Source organism: Hylobates moloch, unplaced genomic scaffold (assembly GCF_009828535.3).
Source record: "Hylobates moloch isolate HMO894 unplaced genomic scaffold, HMol_V3 SCAFFOLD_109, whole genome shotgun sequence".
In the NCBI taxonomy this organism is placed as follows: Eukaryota; Metazoa; Chordata; class Mammalia; order Primates; family Hylobatidae; genus Hylobates; species Hylobates moloch.
The window spans coordinates 16,463-33,715 of record NW_026652384.1 but is presented as its reverse complement, the minus strand read 5'-3'; the positions used below and the strand labels follow the sequence as shown (position 1 = coordinate 33,715).

General features: G+C 39.9%; 1 protein-coding gene across 1 annotated transcript in view; it reads right to left on the bottom strand.

Moving 5' to 3' along the window:
• The window catches only part of LOC116463979 (A disintegrin and metalloproteinase with thrombospondin motifs 9-like), a 41,613-nt gene extending 27,159 nt beyond the window's left edge, over positions 1-14,454 (bottom strand). Inside the window, exons 1-3 of the mRNA XM_058434943.1 lie at positions 14,359-14,454; positions 10,327-10,494; positions 3,515-3,688 (exon numbers count right to left, since the gene is read on the bottom strand). Of these exons, the coding sequence (XP_058290926.1) occupies positions 3,515-3,688; positions 10,327-10,494; positions 14,359-14,454 (438 nt within the window). The remainder of the gene's footprint in view (positions 1-3,514; positions 3,689-10,326; positions 10,495-14,358) is intronic.
• Positions 14,455-17,253: the final 2,799 nt, after the last annotated feature.

The window sequence follows — 17,253 nt, the reverse complement described above, 5'->3', positions numbered from 1 at the left end:
TCTCCTTTTTAGAAGGGGTAGGTGTTATAACCCAGTAAAGGGAATACACTTTGATAGTAACTCTCCAGTAAGAGGCTTGGCAAGTCATTGAGAGGAAAATAAAATAATTCACTTTAGGTGTATCTGGCATGGGATTAGTGAAGATAACGATTCAGAGTGTAGGTGCCAGAGTTCAAGCTTCTGGGCTTCAAATTCCAGCCATATTATTTACTAAACGCATGATCATTGATAAATTAACCTACCTAAGCCCCAAGTTGCCCCTATTAAATGACGATAAAAATATAAATACTACATCAGAGAGTTATGGAAAGGGCTAAACGAAGTACTTCATGTGAAAATACTCAACACAGTACCTGGTTTGTAGCTTAGTAAACAACAAGCTTTATTATTTTTATTATCTTCAGTATTAGGGCCATTGTACTATACAACTCTAGGGGATGCTCCTCACGTTGTATAAAAATGGCATCCCTCAAAGTTGTGCAGTGTACAACCTGTGTGGCTGTACGGAACATCCCTGATGACTGTGGCCATGGTGAGGGTGCAGAAACTGTGCTTCTCTAGGCAGATGCCTGCATTATTTCTCAAAAAGAGGATGGTGTCATATCCTATGGACCTAGCATGAAATACACCTTGCCAACAAACTGGTGGGTTTTAATAATCCACACAGGGGACTATTAAAAGAGGAAGCAAAAGGCAAAGTGCATACTCAAGCAAACAAGAGTTCTGAGGTGGTGGCCAAGGACTGCTAAGAAAGAAGGGGTATCCTGTAATGGGGGGCTCCCGCACATCCCATTCAGTGGGCTGAGAGGCTGCCCTGTGGCACACTCTCTGACCTCAGGTCAAGACATCACTAGGTGTGGGAGAAAAGTGGAAACGTTTGCCTGCATCAGTGGATATCAGGTAAAACGGTGGCTGAAAGAATGGATGTGAGAGGAGGTGGCAGTGAGAATGGAGGTGAGGGCTGTGATTTAGGGGAGCCTGAAGGGTTCTGTCTTTTCAAGTGACCACCCAACTTACTGTTGAACAAGGGCGCCTTTGATCATAAAAGTAGGAAGAATTAATAATTACATGAGGACTACCCCAGGCAAACAGGAGGCATGGCCACCCTCTTCCTGATTTGATCAATTAAGGTAATTGCCCAGTTACTGTCGTCCTTCACTCTCAGTCTTGCTGCTTCGGGAACATTCTGAGCAGGCTATCAGCAGGCCTTGCATGTATGGGAAACATGAAGACTTTTCGTGGGGCTTCTCCCCACCTCCAGCTGCCCTGGGCCTCACTCTGCCAATGACAGGCCTCCTGGAGAATACCATAGCAATATCATAGGAGATACTCCTACGATATTCCATCCATTTTCACCACCCCAGTATTCCTTCCTTAGACTCTCCACTTTGGGTGAAGGCAGATGAGAAAGCGTTCCCAGGAGGGTGACTATTAGACTCTGCTTTTCCTGTTACTCACAGAGTCTTTTCTCTTTGTGAGAATGGCAACCCTCTAGTAAGCTTCTTAAATAGAGGCCCAGGCCAGGCGATCTCCTGAAGCCTTCTATTCTTCTACAGAGTTTAACAGCAATATTTGAGTAAGGTTTAAAAAAGATCCATCTGCACGACACATGCAAAGAAGTAAATTTTAGGCATATTTTGCATGATCAGAGAAGAGGAATTTCCTCAGTGCATATGTGGCAAGGTTTTTCCATTCTTTGGGAAGCGAAAGGAATTGTAAACAGAGTGTGCATTTTCGGGATTGGCTCTAGCATTTTCAAAAGCTGGCTAAAGCACAAGCAGTCAGCTTAGATTCATTTCTGAACACTCTCTTACTTTCCGCCCCTTGGAGCAGGGTTGAGTTTAGCATGAGACAAAGAGGGAGATGGAGAGAGCAGGCCATGGTAGGTCTGAAATAAAGAGAATCAAGAGGTCACACTGAGGGGGAGAGAGAGAGAGATGAGGGAGTCTCCTCTTCCTTCTATATCTGACATTGCCAATCCCCAAACCGTAATAGATAACACTATTATCTCCAGTTTTCTCAGAACAACTCTGCAAAGTTCTTTTATCCCCATTCTACAAATGGATAATCCGAGGCTCAGAGAAATCAAGAATCCTTGTTCTAAGTCCCTTGGCTAATGTGTGGCAGTGCTGGGATATGAACCAAGTCTGTAGAACTTTATAGTCTCTAGGGCTCCAAATAACTCATGTGGCTCAAGAGCTGTTAATCTGAAATGTAACTGCTTTAGGCATTCCTCCCTGCCACTGTCTGGTGGGAATAAAAAAGTCAAGAAGGAAAACAGCAAAAAAGACTGAGTAGATGGAGAGGGTGAGTTTCCTAAAGAAAAGAAATTACTGCAAACAATGGAAGTAATCCATGAGGAGGCGAGGGAAGAGGAAGATAGGGCTGGGTGGCTGAATCCCAATGGGGTAAAGAATGCAGTTCTAGTATTTCATAATGGTTTAAGAGAACAAACTTAGCATCAAGTCTTGCTTCTTCCACTTGCTAGGTGCTAGGTATGTGACACTTGGACAAATGACACAGACTCTCTGAACCTCACTTTTTTCACCTGCAAAATGGGATGATGATAATAATAATACTCACCTTGTCTGGTGGTTAAAAAGATTAAGGGAAGCAATGAACAAAAAGTACCCAGCACAGTGCCAGGGGTACAGTCTAACTGTTCTCCAAACCATACGCTTTCTTTATGTTCTGAAAAGCTCTTCACAGTGGGGAATTTCCTGTCTTATTTTTCATTATCTCTGCACCTCAAGCAGCATGCATTTTGTTTTTTATGCCAACATCAGTGGATATGGTTTGCTTTCTAATTCTTTCCCCCCATTTTCTACAGTTTAATCTTCTGTTCTGGAAACAGAGGTTACCTCCTAGAAAACCTCCCTGGCCAAACTTTTCCCCATGGACACAATGTTTTCCTTAACCAAACATTAACTTGAAGCCACGGAAAAAGAAAGTCTTGTCCACTTCTGCATGGACCATCAACAGAGCAGTTTCTTTGGATACCATCCTTTTTTTTTTTTTAATGTTAGAAATCTTTCACTAATTAATCAAGGTTTCACATGAATGCCCATCTTCTACCTGACAGCCAAAGTCATAGAAAGAGGAAAAATACAGAGTAGGTTCTACCTAAAGTCTGCCCTGTGGCTATTTAAACAAATACAGAATGACCAAATCTGGAGACACATGTAAAATATTCCTTCTATCTCCCCCTCCTTCTGTGAAAGATATCTGAATGCATTCGGCCCATGGCCTGTTAAAGTGTTTTTTTTTTTTTTTTTGAGGCGGCCAGACTTGGAACACTCAGGAACACAAAGAGACGTAGGAATTGCTTAAAAACAAGAAGTTCTCCCACCCTTGTTGGAGCGAATGCGCAAGTCTGACAGTGAACCTTTTGGGAAAGAGCCAGCATTGTAACCGTGCTCGGTGACTTCTCTGGTTTTACAGGGAACAGATGTGATGATAGCAACGGGCGCACATGTGAAATGCCTGACAGGTACCCCTTCGTGGCTCTACTTACTTCTTGCCATTCCTCTGCCCTCCAAGTGTAGAGGGGACACCGTGGGCCTTGGCAGTCGCGTTCCGACTCCGGTCTGGTGTACGGGTTGCACTCGGTCTCTCTGGCTATTTTGTGTGTTCCGATCTGACAGCCCACATGCCTCTGCTGTACGCCTCGGCCACAGGACACAGAGCACTAAGAAGACAGAGGACGTAAGTGGGAGCTTCGGCTCATTTATTTTTGGGGGGGGGCGGGGGGTGTCGAGGGTCACAGAGGAGGGGAATGCACTCCTAATCCAATGACTTTCATAGCTATTACATCGCTTTCTAATTTGCAATGAAAGGGATCCCAGATCGTGTCTTAAACCTGGAAACTCACTGCTTATCTTATCCATGCTGGAGAGTGAGGAAGGTGCTCAAGTTTGGAGGAATCCCTCAAGTTAACGAAATTCTTGGAGGATTGAAGAGCTTGATAAAAATCATTATGAGTCATTTAGCACAACCTAGAAATAGTGCTGCCATGAGAAATGAAAACTTGAAATGATTTCTATCCTGGAGGATTTGAGACTCATGAAAACTGGACAGTGTTGTACAAGAAGAATTTCTTGGCAGATTAAAAATATAACCCAAGGAGAAGTAAACCACTGAAGATTTTAGGACCTTATAAGTAGAATTATTTTCTCCAGTCTCTTCCTTTTCTTGCTCCTGTTCATGGAGATAAGGCAATATTTTTTTAACCACAGAATTCACTGAAGAATTTGTGTCTATTTACAACCTCAGATGAATATATGAGGAATAAAAACTGACAGGAAAAACCATTTCCTCGGGCTTAATGTTTTCAGCCCTTGAAAAATATTATTAATCATGTTGAAACATTTTGTTGACCAACTTGCAAAACACCATATTAAATCTGCAATTAACTTTCCTCTAAATTAATTTTTTAATGGTTTCCTCATTGCTGGGTTTCATAATCTCACTTATGGCCAGGCCAAGAATTATTGTCTTGATTAAGGTTTTGACCGCCAGAAACTAAAGGCAACATTTGGAAAGAATAGCATATTATTACACTTAGCTATTAAAAATTATTTCCAAATTTTTGTGATAGCTCAGCCTCCATTTATTGGTCTGGTGTTGAGAAAACAGGCTTAACATACATTAAAGCCATATTCCTAAGAAGAAGTCTTCTTAAAGAATAGAATCATGCTCTTTTAAACTTGAAAAAATTATTTTCCAATTAACCTGTAGCAATATTCAACTTTCTTTGAGGCTATTAATGGAAATTTATTATAAAGAATCACACCCAATGTATTCTGCTGCATGTTAATTTTCTCTCCATTTCAGATTTTAAGAAAACAGGTAACGATATTTAGAAGGTAACTTGAGAAATCATATTGTTTCAGATAAATCTATGCCAGAGAGGAGAACCATATGTTCACATCAAAGCTAGCTGAACAGAAGAAAATATTTTGGATCAACATAGCTACTATTGTTTGGGTTCAATTGTATTAATTGGATTGAATGAGTTTGTGACCCACAAGAAACCAGACTTTTAAAGTCATTATGTCCTGGGTATAATGGGAGGATTCCTGATCACCAGTGATGACCCTATCTATAGAGAATGGCCATTTAGTGCTCATTAGAGCTACATGAATCATATTTCCCATTGATTACACTGGAAAAGAATGTACTGTAACATGGTAGAGTTACCCCATAAATGACAGAAATGTTCAAACATTATCATCATCAATAAATAACAACCAAAAAGTCTTTTGACTATTTCAATTTGGGGTCTTAAATATAAAAGAGCACATTTCTGGAACAATATATCCAAATAGAAATACAGAAATAATATTGTAAACAAATTTGAGTTTGGTATAGGGCTCAACTATATGCAGAATCTCATAATGTTTTAATAACCTAAAGGAAAATGAAAACATATTTAAAGACTTTTAGAATGTATAAGACTATTCAGGCTACTAAATAAATGAAACCTCTTTTTGATGCTATTGTAATTGAAATAATTACTTATGGTTCAATGAAGGCACGGTACTAAGAGCCATAAGTATCCAACATTTAAAAAATCACTTCCTACAATGTTTGATAATTTTTCAAAAGACAAATTAAGACATAGGAAGGTTCAATTATACAATATGTCATTCTGGCTTCTGATTTTCATGATGTCAAAGCCAGCTTTGAAATACCACATTCAAAAATTTCTACATGACTTAAGTGCTCACAGCAAGGTACAAGCCTGCCTTTCTGAATAATGCATTCACAGTAATCTTTGCTCAAAATGAGGTGCACTCCATCGGAGTTAGTTTTCTGTGTTCAACTTTTCTTCCTGTGCCGTCTCAAGGGAGGCAACAGTTTGCATAGAGAGCCAGCCAGGCTTGCTTGGAATTCTGAGAGATTTGTGCAGGCACCCCATGAATAAAACAGCATCAGAAAGACCTCTGTGTGACCCTGGAGGCAGTGATGGTGGTGGTATGTGTATGTGTGTGTAAATCCAAGTTTTCTTGTTCTGTTCACTACACCTTTTAGTTCATTTGCAGATGAAAACATCTAAATGGCCTCTATTAATGTGCTCCCCCCCACAGCCATCATCCCACCACCACAGTCTATTCGTGCAGGTTTGAAAGTAGATGTTTTTCATTCTGAACTCCTGAGCTGGCAGCTATGTTTCATCTCTCTCTACTCCCCACTGTGCAATGCTAGTATGCAGAACTCACCAACTTAAAAGGGGAACTTGATGCTTATTTCCATAGGGAGAAAGAATCTCCATGGAACTTTTGATGTTTAGGGAATCATAATATATACTTGAAAACCTAGGAAGAGTTTTATATACTTTCTTCCAGGATTACTGCTGAAATTATGGTGATGACGTTAAAGCAGTGATTAGTTTGAAAAATAACTATATAAACCAACTTTTATAAGTAATAATAATAACAATAATAATACAAACTTTTACTAAGCCCTTACTATATGCTAGGGTTTCTATACTAGCATACAGTATATGCTAGTATACTGAGGTTTCTCAATTAAATAATTCTTTTTTTTTTTTTTTGTGGGGGTTGTCATGTGCATTGTAGAAAGTTCAGCAGCATCCCTGGTTTGTACCTACCAGATGCTAGTTGCATTCCCCCTTATTCCTCCCCAAGTTGTGACAAACAAAACTGTCTCTAGACATTCCCAAATGTCCCGGGGGTACAAAATCACCCCCAGTTGAAAGCTTAGCTCTAGGCTAAGCATTTTGCATAAAATACCTCTGATACTTCCCAATAAACCTTTTAGGCAGATACTCCATAAATAAATAAAACAAAAAAACAGAGATAATCACCCTAACTCAAGCAAAAACAAAACCAAAAACACAAAGTAAAATTTGTCTTAGACAAGGTAGCATAGCTACTGCGAATGTGCATTTGTGATCCCAGTTTTTAAATTGGTGCTAATATGATGCAGTCTTTTGTAGCAGGTCAGTGAGGATGTCAGTGAGAGGCCTGTCTTCAAACAACTCAATGTCAATGCTTGTGCTTCAAATACAAACAAAATAAGTGGAAAGTACAAAATACTAAAGCAACTCTAGTTCTCCTCACTGACCACGTGCAGATGGCTTCCTTAATTTCTCAAAGAACACAAGCCACACATTTGCCACATTTCTCCATTAAACACTTGAAGGACACTTCAGAATGACACCACAACCCAGCTGCTCTAATTGTAATTATAAGAAAAGTCTTAATCAAGAATGGAAGGTAGATTCCTAATGCAATTTGCCAGTTTCCATTTCAGCATTAGCACTGGAGATCTTTTAAAAATCGATGTTTATTTCATTGAATGTAAGACAATACTGATTGCAAAACACATCATTATATTTTGTAGCACTAAGAAAGACAACAAGGGCTGTTAAGGAAATCATGACATTCCATAGTTTGTGAAGCCCATCCTGATCACAAAGGTGTTGAACTGTGAAGAAGACCTGCATCTCAGAACTGATGAATGACTTGATTGCATGAATTCATGATTGATGAATGTGTTGCGGTGTTACTTTCATTCTAATCTGATAATTTATTCTTTTATTTTTGATCTTTATTTTAAAAACTCTATAAAGATAGGATAAGTTAAAAAAATTTTACTGTGAAATGCTTTTGTATCATGGGAATATTGAGTCTTCACATTTGTCAGTCTGAATCAAGAACTTGATGCTAATTTTTGTCTCAAAAGTTCATAGGCATTCCTTAGCTCTTGATTAAAAATATCTAAACAAATTAAATGTAACCTTTTCGGAGAAAGAAAAACCCTTTGAGGCTTCAGTAAGGATAATCCCACCCCCTCCTTCAAGAAAAGCTGATTTTCTTTACAAATTCAAGATTTTGGAAGACACAGAAGTGAAATATTCCACTTTAAATCTCAAAACATCAATACTGGGGGAGAGACTGTAAAGATTAGCATGGCTATTGTAGTTTCTTTCCTAATATTCTATATATCATATTATCATCAGACCTTTCAATGTGATGAGAAATTAAACCAATTGTTTTTCCTACCTTGAAGACAGGATGACTAGGCTGTAACTACCAGCAGAAAACAGAAAGACCAGATATAAAATCTTCTCAATATTGCTGCAAGTGGACAATCATTACTCTTGCTTCCTATCACAGCCATAGGGATATTCTTGTTTACCACTGGATCATTAGGAAGCCAATAATCTTTAATCATGCAGACCGTCTTTCTCCGTTAACCACTGGGTCTGATTATTTTCAGGTACACTTCTAAATTGCCCAAATTGAATTTTACCCATGCAGTACTTTGTCTTGCCTGCTTTTATTATTCCTTTCTACAAATCAAATCAGGACATTATAAGGCTGGCCGCAGACCATTATATAACTGTGTTTACTTGCATTTTCTGCAAAGGTGACTTGACTTTTCCAAGCAATCATTTTGAACAGGTGCAGTTTTTTTCTGGGGAGGCATTCTGATAATCCTATTACCTTATGTTGGCAAAAACCCCCAGGGTTTAAACCTAATCATTTCAGCTTTGTAAGCAATTTTAGGCTTCCCATCAAGATCACATGATGCTGGATTAAAACTCACTCTGTGTTTACCAATAAAGAGCAAAAGATTCTTTTAATTATCCTTTGTGAATATTGGCTTTTAACATGAACATCACTCACATGCTCTGAACTTAATATTCAGAGGTAAATACAAACAGATAAGTAGAGGCCAAGGAACATAAAAAAAAAGGAACAGATCATGAAAGTCCACAAGAGACAAGCTAATTAGCGTGGTATCTTAAATAATGCTAGCTGCAAGCTTTTACATGAATCGAATAGCTCCAAAAAATAAAAGGGATGGAAGTTAACAGATGACAAGGATCACTTAGAAAAACATTAAGAAGGGTGACTGGTATGAAATACTGCCTTGAATATGCTCCCTGAAGGAAGGCAAAGGAGGAACTAGCTCTGGCTGGGTATAGATTTTTTTTTATTGTTAAATTAAAACAAACAAAACCCCCATGTTTCATTATGATAAAGGCCTTGAGAGGGATGAGGCCGCCGCCCTGGGGAATGATGACTGGAGGATATGGAGGGCAGCGATGCCAGATCAGGACATTGAAAATACATTCAGGTTTCTGAAGGAATTTTCCATTAGTCATATTGAAATGGAGGATTCTCAAATCCTCCCCATATTAATGTACGCTATGACCAAAGCTGCTTTGGGGCCTTAAGAATCAAGACCCTAGGCTCTGGAAGAATCCATTCTAGAGCCCGCCAACCTTGAACCTAGATTCTCATCGATTATCTGGAGTCATCTGAATCATTCTCCATTGCATGGAAGCACTGGAAATACAGTAAAACTTCATTGATTCAGATCAGTGGAGAGAAGGAGCAGCATTAAATACAGAATGTTTTAAAAGAAATTGAGCCTTATTACTTTTAAGTTAGCACCTTCAACCAAACTAAGAAAATGTGCAAGTGTGGAGTTACCAGATCTATTCTAAGGATTTGATATGAATGGCTTTAGTTCACATATCCAGCATTTATAGATTAAACAGAAGCTTCTAAAGTTCCTGTTTCAAGTTCAACAGGGAAACTCACACCCAGTTCCTGACTAGCTTATGAAATGTTTACAATTAGTGGAGTCTAACTGTAATCAGTGTCTTGGGTACTCACACCCTTCTCCATCCCATACACACATCACACTTGTCCAAACAAAATATTACTCTTGACAGCCTACTAGATTCAAGACCCCTGCAAAGCACTGGGCATTCATGATTGCATTAAATCGTCATAAGAGCCATGTGTAGGAGGCTCAGGAAAATTAAATTACCCAAGATCATATAGCTAGACAATAACAGAGCACTCTCCCTCTTGTCCTTCACTTTTTGTAAACAAGCAAACGGGCAGAGGTATTTTCTAATACTTTCTGTCGATAGCCCTTTCTTCAAGAACCTCCAAGATAAACTGAGACTCAATTTCTGCCAGGTGACCACAGTCAGCTTCAGGGCGGTCTGAGTTAGTAGTTTTCTACGTGGTGATAATGCAATGCCATCAGCGAAGTATTGAGGGGCTGATCTGTGCTCCAACTGATCCCTATTTCCACTTAGAATTCACCCTCACAGCCACCCCTAATTACAGGTATTATCCAAAGCTCCAGAGGCTGGAGCCCAGTGTCACACAGCTAGTAAGTATCCTGAATATCTAGGTAATGATTCTCCCCTCCCAGTCCCCGAGCTCCCCTCGGTAAAACCAAAACCGTGCATAGAAACACAAGCGAACACACTGGGGTCAGCCACGGGGCCAAACGTAAGGAAGCAGTCAGCAGAGGAGAAGCATTGCTCACCTGACTCCAAGCGCCAGCTTTCCATTTGGGGCATCTTCCTCCTCGGCACTTTCTGTGCCCATGTGGCTTAGCCAGGTGTTTACAGTAATCACTTTCTAAATGGCTTCCATCTTTTGCCATGCAGTAAACATTTCGTTGTTTATGCCCTCGACCACAAGAGACAGAACACTGCAATATAAAGCAATGGCAAGGTTGTTGTTGTTTTTTAATCACACGGAGTTTGAGAAAAAACCTGCGTCGTGAGATGTTAAGACAATGCCTAACAAGAGTTACCATTCCCCTCTTTTACAGCGCCAGTTTGGATAATATTTCAAGGCTCAATAGGGAAGGAAGGTAGTATTAAAAAAAAAAAAAAATGTCCATAGCATTACAGCAGCAATCCTGTGTGGCATTTTTGGCTCACTCAAGAGTGTGGGTAAATCCTGAGAACTGGAGCCAAAAATAAAGCTCATGAACGTGAAATTACCATGAAATTCTGATTTTAAGAAGTCCTACTATGAAATAGTGATAAATTTCTTCAACAAAATGCCTTGTGATTCACTGATCGGGATAAAGGTGCATTTCCAAAATAAAACTATGTTCCATTTCTTAATTAAATGATTTAAGAAGAAAACTCTTCAACCGTTTTGCAGAGCATAAGCTCTCATTTTCCCAGTCCATCGGGAAGAGGTGAAAAAGGCACGTTAGAAACTGAAAGGTAAGCCAGCAGGTAAGTCTGTGCCAATTTTGGGAGGGAGGCAATTACCTTTCAACTTTGATCTGCAGATTCACTGGACTGTTTTAAATGTGACCTTGTCTGATCACATCTGAGAAACTTGACTTGGGTTTCAGATTAGGTTTCTCAGAAAGGTTTAGGAATCAAAGTGCCCATGGAGTCGGGACAAAAATTTGATATGACAGCTTCTTGTAAAACAGGCAAGAGGCTGGCCCCAGTGAGTGTGCTGAGATATGCAATGTCCATTGCCTCATTAGTGTTTACAGAAGTCATTACCACTCAGATCATGAGCTGCTGGCTCAGGTTTTCAAGACACATTATTTCCCAATATAATGGTCTTGCTTTTTAGAGGGAAATGAATTTAAGAATGAAGAACAAAATGTGAAAACGCAATGAAAACAGATTTCAAGCGTCACTTCCTTCTATTCAATATTTCTTATTTCCCCCACTAACTTTGTGATTTTGTTAAATTACCAACATGCCCTTTTATGCCTAATAAATAGCACCATGTGAAACATGTAACTCATGAAACATATTAACTCAACCACTATTACCAAGCATGCGCACAGTTATCCATTCATAAATGTACCAGACATGTTTTTCTAGTAAACACAAACCACTATAAAAATTTCAATAGTTGCTCATAGAGAAATGTGAAGTACATATATTAATATATTTGGCTTGAATTTTTTTAACTTTAGGAGGTGAAAATATTGCTGTTTTCATTTGAGCTCTAATCTTATGAATATTATGATTTGGAGTAGTCATTCTGAAAATCTTAATGGAGTATACAGGATGGAAGGAAGTCACCCAACTTGAAGTATCTATACCAAAACAAAAATATTCATCATTCAACCTATAGTGTTTGATCTATATAAAGACTTTGCGATATAATTCTAGAAGGCTTTTAGAATGAAGTTCCTAGAAGTATCTCCACAAATCTCTAAAAGTGAGCTGATGACTTGCACACAGATAATCCCTATTAATAGTGACCAATTTTAATATTTTAAAATGTTTCTCTGAAAAGAAAATAATATAAGGGTTCAATTAGATTTGGAATGAATTCATTTATTTATTCAACAAACATTTGTAGAGCACCTACTATGTTCCAGAAATTATGCAAAGTACTAGAAATGTAGCGATAAACAAAATTGACAAGTCTCTGCCTTCATGGAGCTTACAGACCAATGAGGGAAGCTGACATTAATTAAGTGACGACAGAAATAAATATATGATTATTCATCGAGATAAGTACTAGGAAACAAACAGGCTGGAGTGGTTGGAAGAGGGCTCACTGAGGCACTTCCTGGGGTCAGGCAGCAAAGCTATGAGCTACAATTATGAGTTTGGATTTTATTCTGCCCAAGATGAAAAATCACTGAAGAGTTTCAAGTCAGAGTAAGACACGGTCTGATTTTTGTTTCAAAACATTTAATTTGCCTGAGTAGAGCCCAAGTGGAAATACAGTGTGAGTGGAAATGAGAAAGTGATTCAGGAATGCTTAGGTAGGGGAAGTTGGGAGGCTGAGGCAGGAGAATGGTGTGAACCCGGGAGGCGGAGCTTGCAGTGAGCCGAGATGGCGCCACTGTACTCCAGCCTGGGCGAAAGAGCAAGACTCCGTCTCAAAAAAAAAAAAAAAAAAAAAAAAAAGATGTATTTTTTTGAAGTAGAAATGATGGATCTACTCTAGGGTGGAGAGGAAAGGGCAGTATCAGGGATAACTTTCAGGGTTCTGGTTTAGGCAACTGGGTAGAGAGTGATAATACTTACAGAGATGGGGAAAACTGGGAGATACAGCATTGGGAGTGAAAGATAAATTTATTTCTAGGAAATGAGTTGAACTTAAAGGATGTAGAATCATGGGTGGTAAAATTTGCTTGACTAGGGTGAAGAAACATAGTTGTGTCAGAGTAATCAAATGAACATGGGTGACCTTAACACAAGTCTATCTGTAGGGACAGTCATTTCAGTATACAAGTAGTCCAAACAAGCTGTCTCTTAATATATAAGGGAAAAGAGAGTTGTTAGAAATATTAATTTAGTAATATACTGTGGTGATCAGAAGTTACAGCCTAAAAGTTTGCAACAATCTGTAGAGGAAGAATTGGAAAAGGTACAACTCTCTCACATTTATGAGCCAGGCACTGCCCTAAGACTTTATACGCATCATCTAATTTAATCATCCCAATAACCTAGGTAAACTCAGTAATAGAGATCGGTACTATTAGTGGAGACAATTGGTGTTTTCAGAATGGCATAACCACACTGCTTTATATAGTGCTTCCCATATGACTTCAACACAAATGAATACATTTCTGCTGGAAACAATAACAGCACAATGAAAAATAGTTAAATTATCACCAATCTTACTGATAAAAATTCATCTGAGGTATAACTGACATCTATTGCTAATGGAATGAAGATGGATGAAGTAGCTTCTATATACAATGCCTTATCTTTTCACTATCTGGACTAGCTGCAATTTACCCATTCCAGTGTTTTGTTTTTGTTGTTAAATTTGGGGACTTGACTGGAATTGACTTGGAAAAAACAATGCAGCACTTGCCATACATATTATCTGCCTAATATTGTTAAGATCTAAAGGCAATTAGGAAATTCTCAAGGTATCTAATCTGATAGGAAATACTCTTCTTTTAATGCCTTCTAACTTACCAGTGAAGAAAAGCAGCTGCTCGTGGGAATGTTCAAATCTAACAGGTTTATTAATGGGCCTACTATGACCTGATAGAGGGGCTATCATTTTGATAATCAAATAAACACAAGTTACAGCTCTCACATTCTGGAAATTTCCAGCAGATCATTTCCAGTCCTTTCTCAGGCACTGACTTTTACATCACCATGTGTCACTGAGACATAATCGTTAAATTTAGTGCATCACCTAGTACATGCTATTTATTGGTTACACATCTGATAGTTCTTGCTCTAAGGAATATTTAATTCCTCAAATTCACAGCCAAAAAGCCTCCTACTTTGCCAATAGGACTCCGACTTTTTTTTTCCTTTGGAAACAACCCAACTTTGTGTAACAGAATGATTTTCCTCCCAACTTTGAGCAAGACTCCCAGACAATGTAATCTCTGCTTGTTACTTAGCAGCACCAAGGTCAGCATCCCAAGTGCCTGGGTATTCAGGCTTTTGTTTCTGTGGGGTGGCTTGAAGGGGATATTGAAAGGTGGTGTTTTGTTCAGAGATTGTGTTAACACTTTTCACTAATTAAGGTCTAAGAGCTTGAAATCCTTGCATTTCAATTTATATGGTGGAAAGGAAACTCAAGACATGGGCTGTCTGTTCTTAACCTCTATCGAGGGCTCTCTCTCAAGCAGTAGCACTGGATATGGTGCAGACGAATTTGGGTTTGGTGTGCTGTCTCTGGTTTTAGGGACGTCCCACATTGGTCCTTTCACTTATACCAAGGAATGTGGTTTCTTAGTTATTGAGAAGCCAGAAGACAGCCCTGGTGTGTCCGCCTGAATGAGAAGGGCTGGAGAACTAAAGAGAATAGGATCCCTGGGGTTGCTGAGGCTCCCAAGGACATGGACATCCAAAAGAAGATGGATTTCTACACAGAGTTGCTAAAGATACCATAAGGAACCAAGAAGGAATAAGAAGGGGAAGGTAGAGGTCAGAGATGTACATAGGATCTGGCCAGAAAGAGGCTTCTGGGTGGGGCTGGAAGATGCAGGGGCTTAGAAAAAGCAGGGGCGGCCGGGTGCGGTGGCTCACGCCTGTAATCCCAGCACTTTGGGAGGCCGAGGCGGGCGGATCACAGGGTCAAGAGATCAGGACCACCCCAGCCAACATGGTGAAACCCCGTCTCTACTAAAAATACAAAAATTAGCTGGGCATGGTGGCGTGTACCAGTAGTTCCAGCTACTCAGGAGGCTGAGGAAGGAGAATCTCTTGAACCTGGGAAGCGGAGGTTGCAGTAAGCCGAGATCCTCCATTGCACTCCAGCCTGGCGACAGAGTGAGTGAGACTCCATCTCAAAAATAAATAAACGAATAATTAAAAAAAGGAAAAAGAAAAAAAGAAAAGGCAGGCGCCTTTTAGAAAAAGCACTAGAAGGGGATTGAATGAGGACCAGGACTGCCTGAGTTATAGCAGATGCCTGCTATGCAAGGACTAATGGATGGGCCAGGGGGACAGCCCTAGCACAGTGTCTGGGCACAGTTCTATGTATCTAGGTGATTCTCATCTCCAAGCCGTCTGGATTGATGAGATTCTGTATACATGAAATATGAAATGGGGGTGCTGACCAACTAGTCCATATTTCCAACCACAGGACTGGCTGACAGCAGGTGAGAAATAACAAGCACTGAAAGGCCAAGAGAAACGTCATATACTAGAACCTATTACCACGCTGTCAAGGCTCTTCTGATCTAAGGATTTTTGACAACAGATGGCTAACCATCACTCAGATAGGTGTTTTGAGACAGGAGACTGAAGGAATTACTATTCAAGGCCTTTCCCTTGTGAGTCTACAGACTATAAAAATAACATCTAAATCACTTCATTTAAAGAACATTCAGTTGTATCTTTTCATACAACAACAAACTCTTCTTGATTCTACTCTCATTTTAACTTTAACAAAACATAAAATCACAGCTCATCTGGAAAGTACGTCATCAGAAAGGATGCAACGCATATGCCCAAGGTTCAGGACTGCCTTTGCCAATGACAGTGACAAATGAAGTGAATACTGCGTGAGCGTCACACTGTTGGGGGAGGCAAAGGAGATGCCAGCTTGTATCTACTATTCCACTGAAGAAAGACCATAAACACAAGGATATAGATCTAGTGATCAAAGTTTCAAACATTGCTCAGTGGAAGGCCTGGAAAACCATGTGGGGCTTACCACATGGAAAAAAGAGAGTAGCTGCAACTCACACATGTCTACTTTCTGCTTTCCACACTGTAGTCAGTCAGGAAATATTTATGGAAATGAATGAACATATGAAAGCTATAGCCATCACAGAGGTGTACTATAAACCAATGTCACGTTTTTGTAAAGGTCGGAAAGAAAGAACCACCTGGAATCTGACTCATGGTGCTAATGCTGAACTCATTTGGCACAAGCTATTTAGATTCAAAAAGGCCACCCCAAGAGCACTCTCTTTCAGTTTGAGCAGAACTCCTGAAAATCATACCAGCTACCTTTCACTGTGTTCTTAGTATGAGCAGGATACTGGGATAAAGAACACCGGCTTCTTTCATTTAATTCCAACAGCAGTCTGGTGGCTCAGGCACTATTAGGATTTTTTTTGTATCGATAAGGAGACTGAGGGTCAAAGAGGTGATGTCACTTGCCCAGGGTCATAGCACCAGGAAGCAGAAGAGTTAGGCTTTAAATACAGCATGGCTGGTCACTCTGGCTCATGACTTTAATCCCAGAATTTTGGAAGGCAGAGGTGGGAGGATCACTTGAACCCAGGAGTTTGAGACCAGCCTGGGCAACATGACAAGACCCCATCTCTACAAAAAAAAAAAAAAAAGAAGAAAAATTAGCTGGGCATGGTGGTGCACGGCTATTGTTCCCACTGCTTGGGCAACTGAGGTATGAGCATTGATTAAGCCTAGGAGTTTGGGGTTAGTGAGCTATGACTGTGCTACTGCACTCCAGCCTGGTTGACAGGGCAAGACACACACACACACACACACCCCACCACACACACACCCACACCCCACCACACACACACACCCCACACACCCTAACCACTTTAATCCTTAAGCTACACTGGAAAAATGGCCTGGTTAAGACAACTAGTTGCTCACCTCTGCTTACCCATGGCAACAACAGAAAGCAAGGACCTCAAGAAATGTCTCTTAAGAGTATTTTAGAGTTGCCTGATTCTTCAGTCTCCCAGGAAGACAGTAGCTATGCAATGTTAATAGTTCTGACTTTAATACCTTTTCTCACAACACCTTTAGCGCCTGTGAAGAAAGACACTACAAAAAGCAAACATACAATCCCATAAATAAAGGGCCACATTTCCCCTTGGCTGAAGCTACCCTACTTTTCTCTTGGACATTTTTCAGGGTTTATTAACTCATTGAGGCCTGCCAGACGCCACATAGTAAATTACTATTTCCATTGACGGGTGAATGCTCTTTACATGGTCAAGAAGGGAAGGCTGCAGGTTGTCAATTTTGGCCCCCTGGCAATTCACCAAGGAAAAATCTCTCGAATGCTC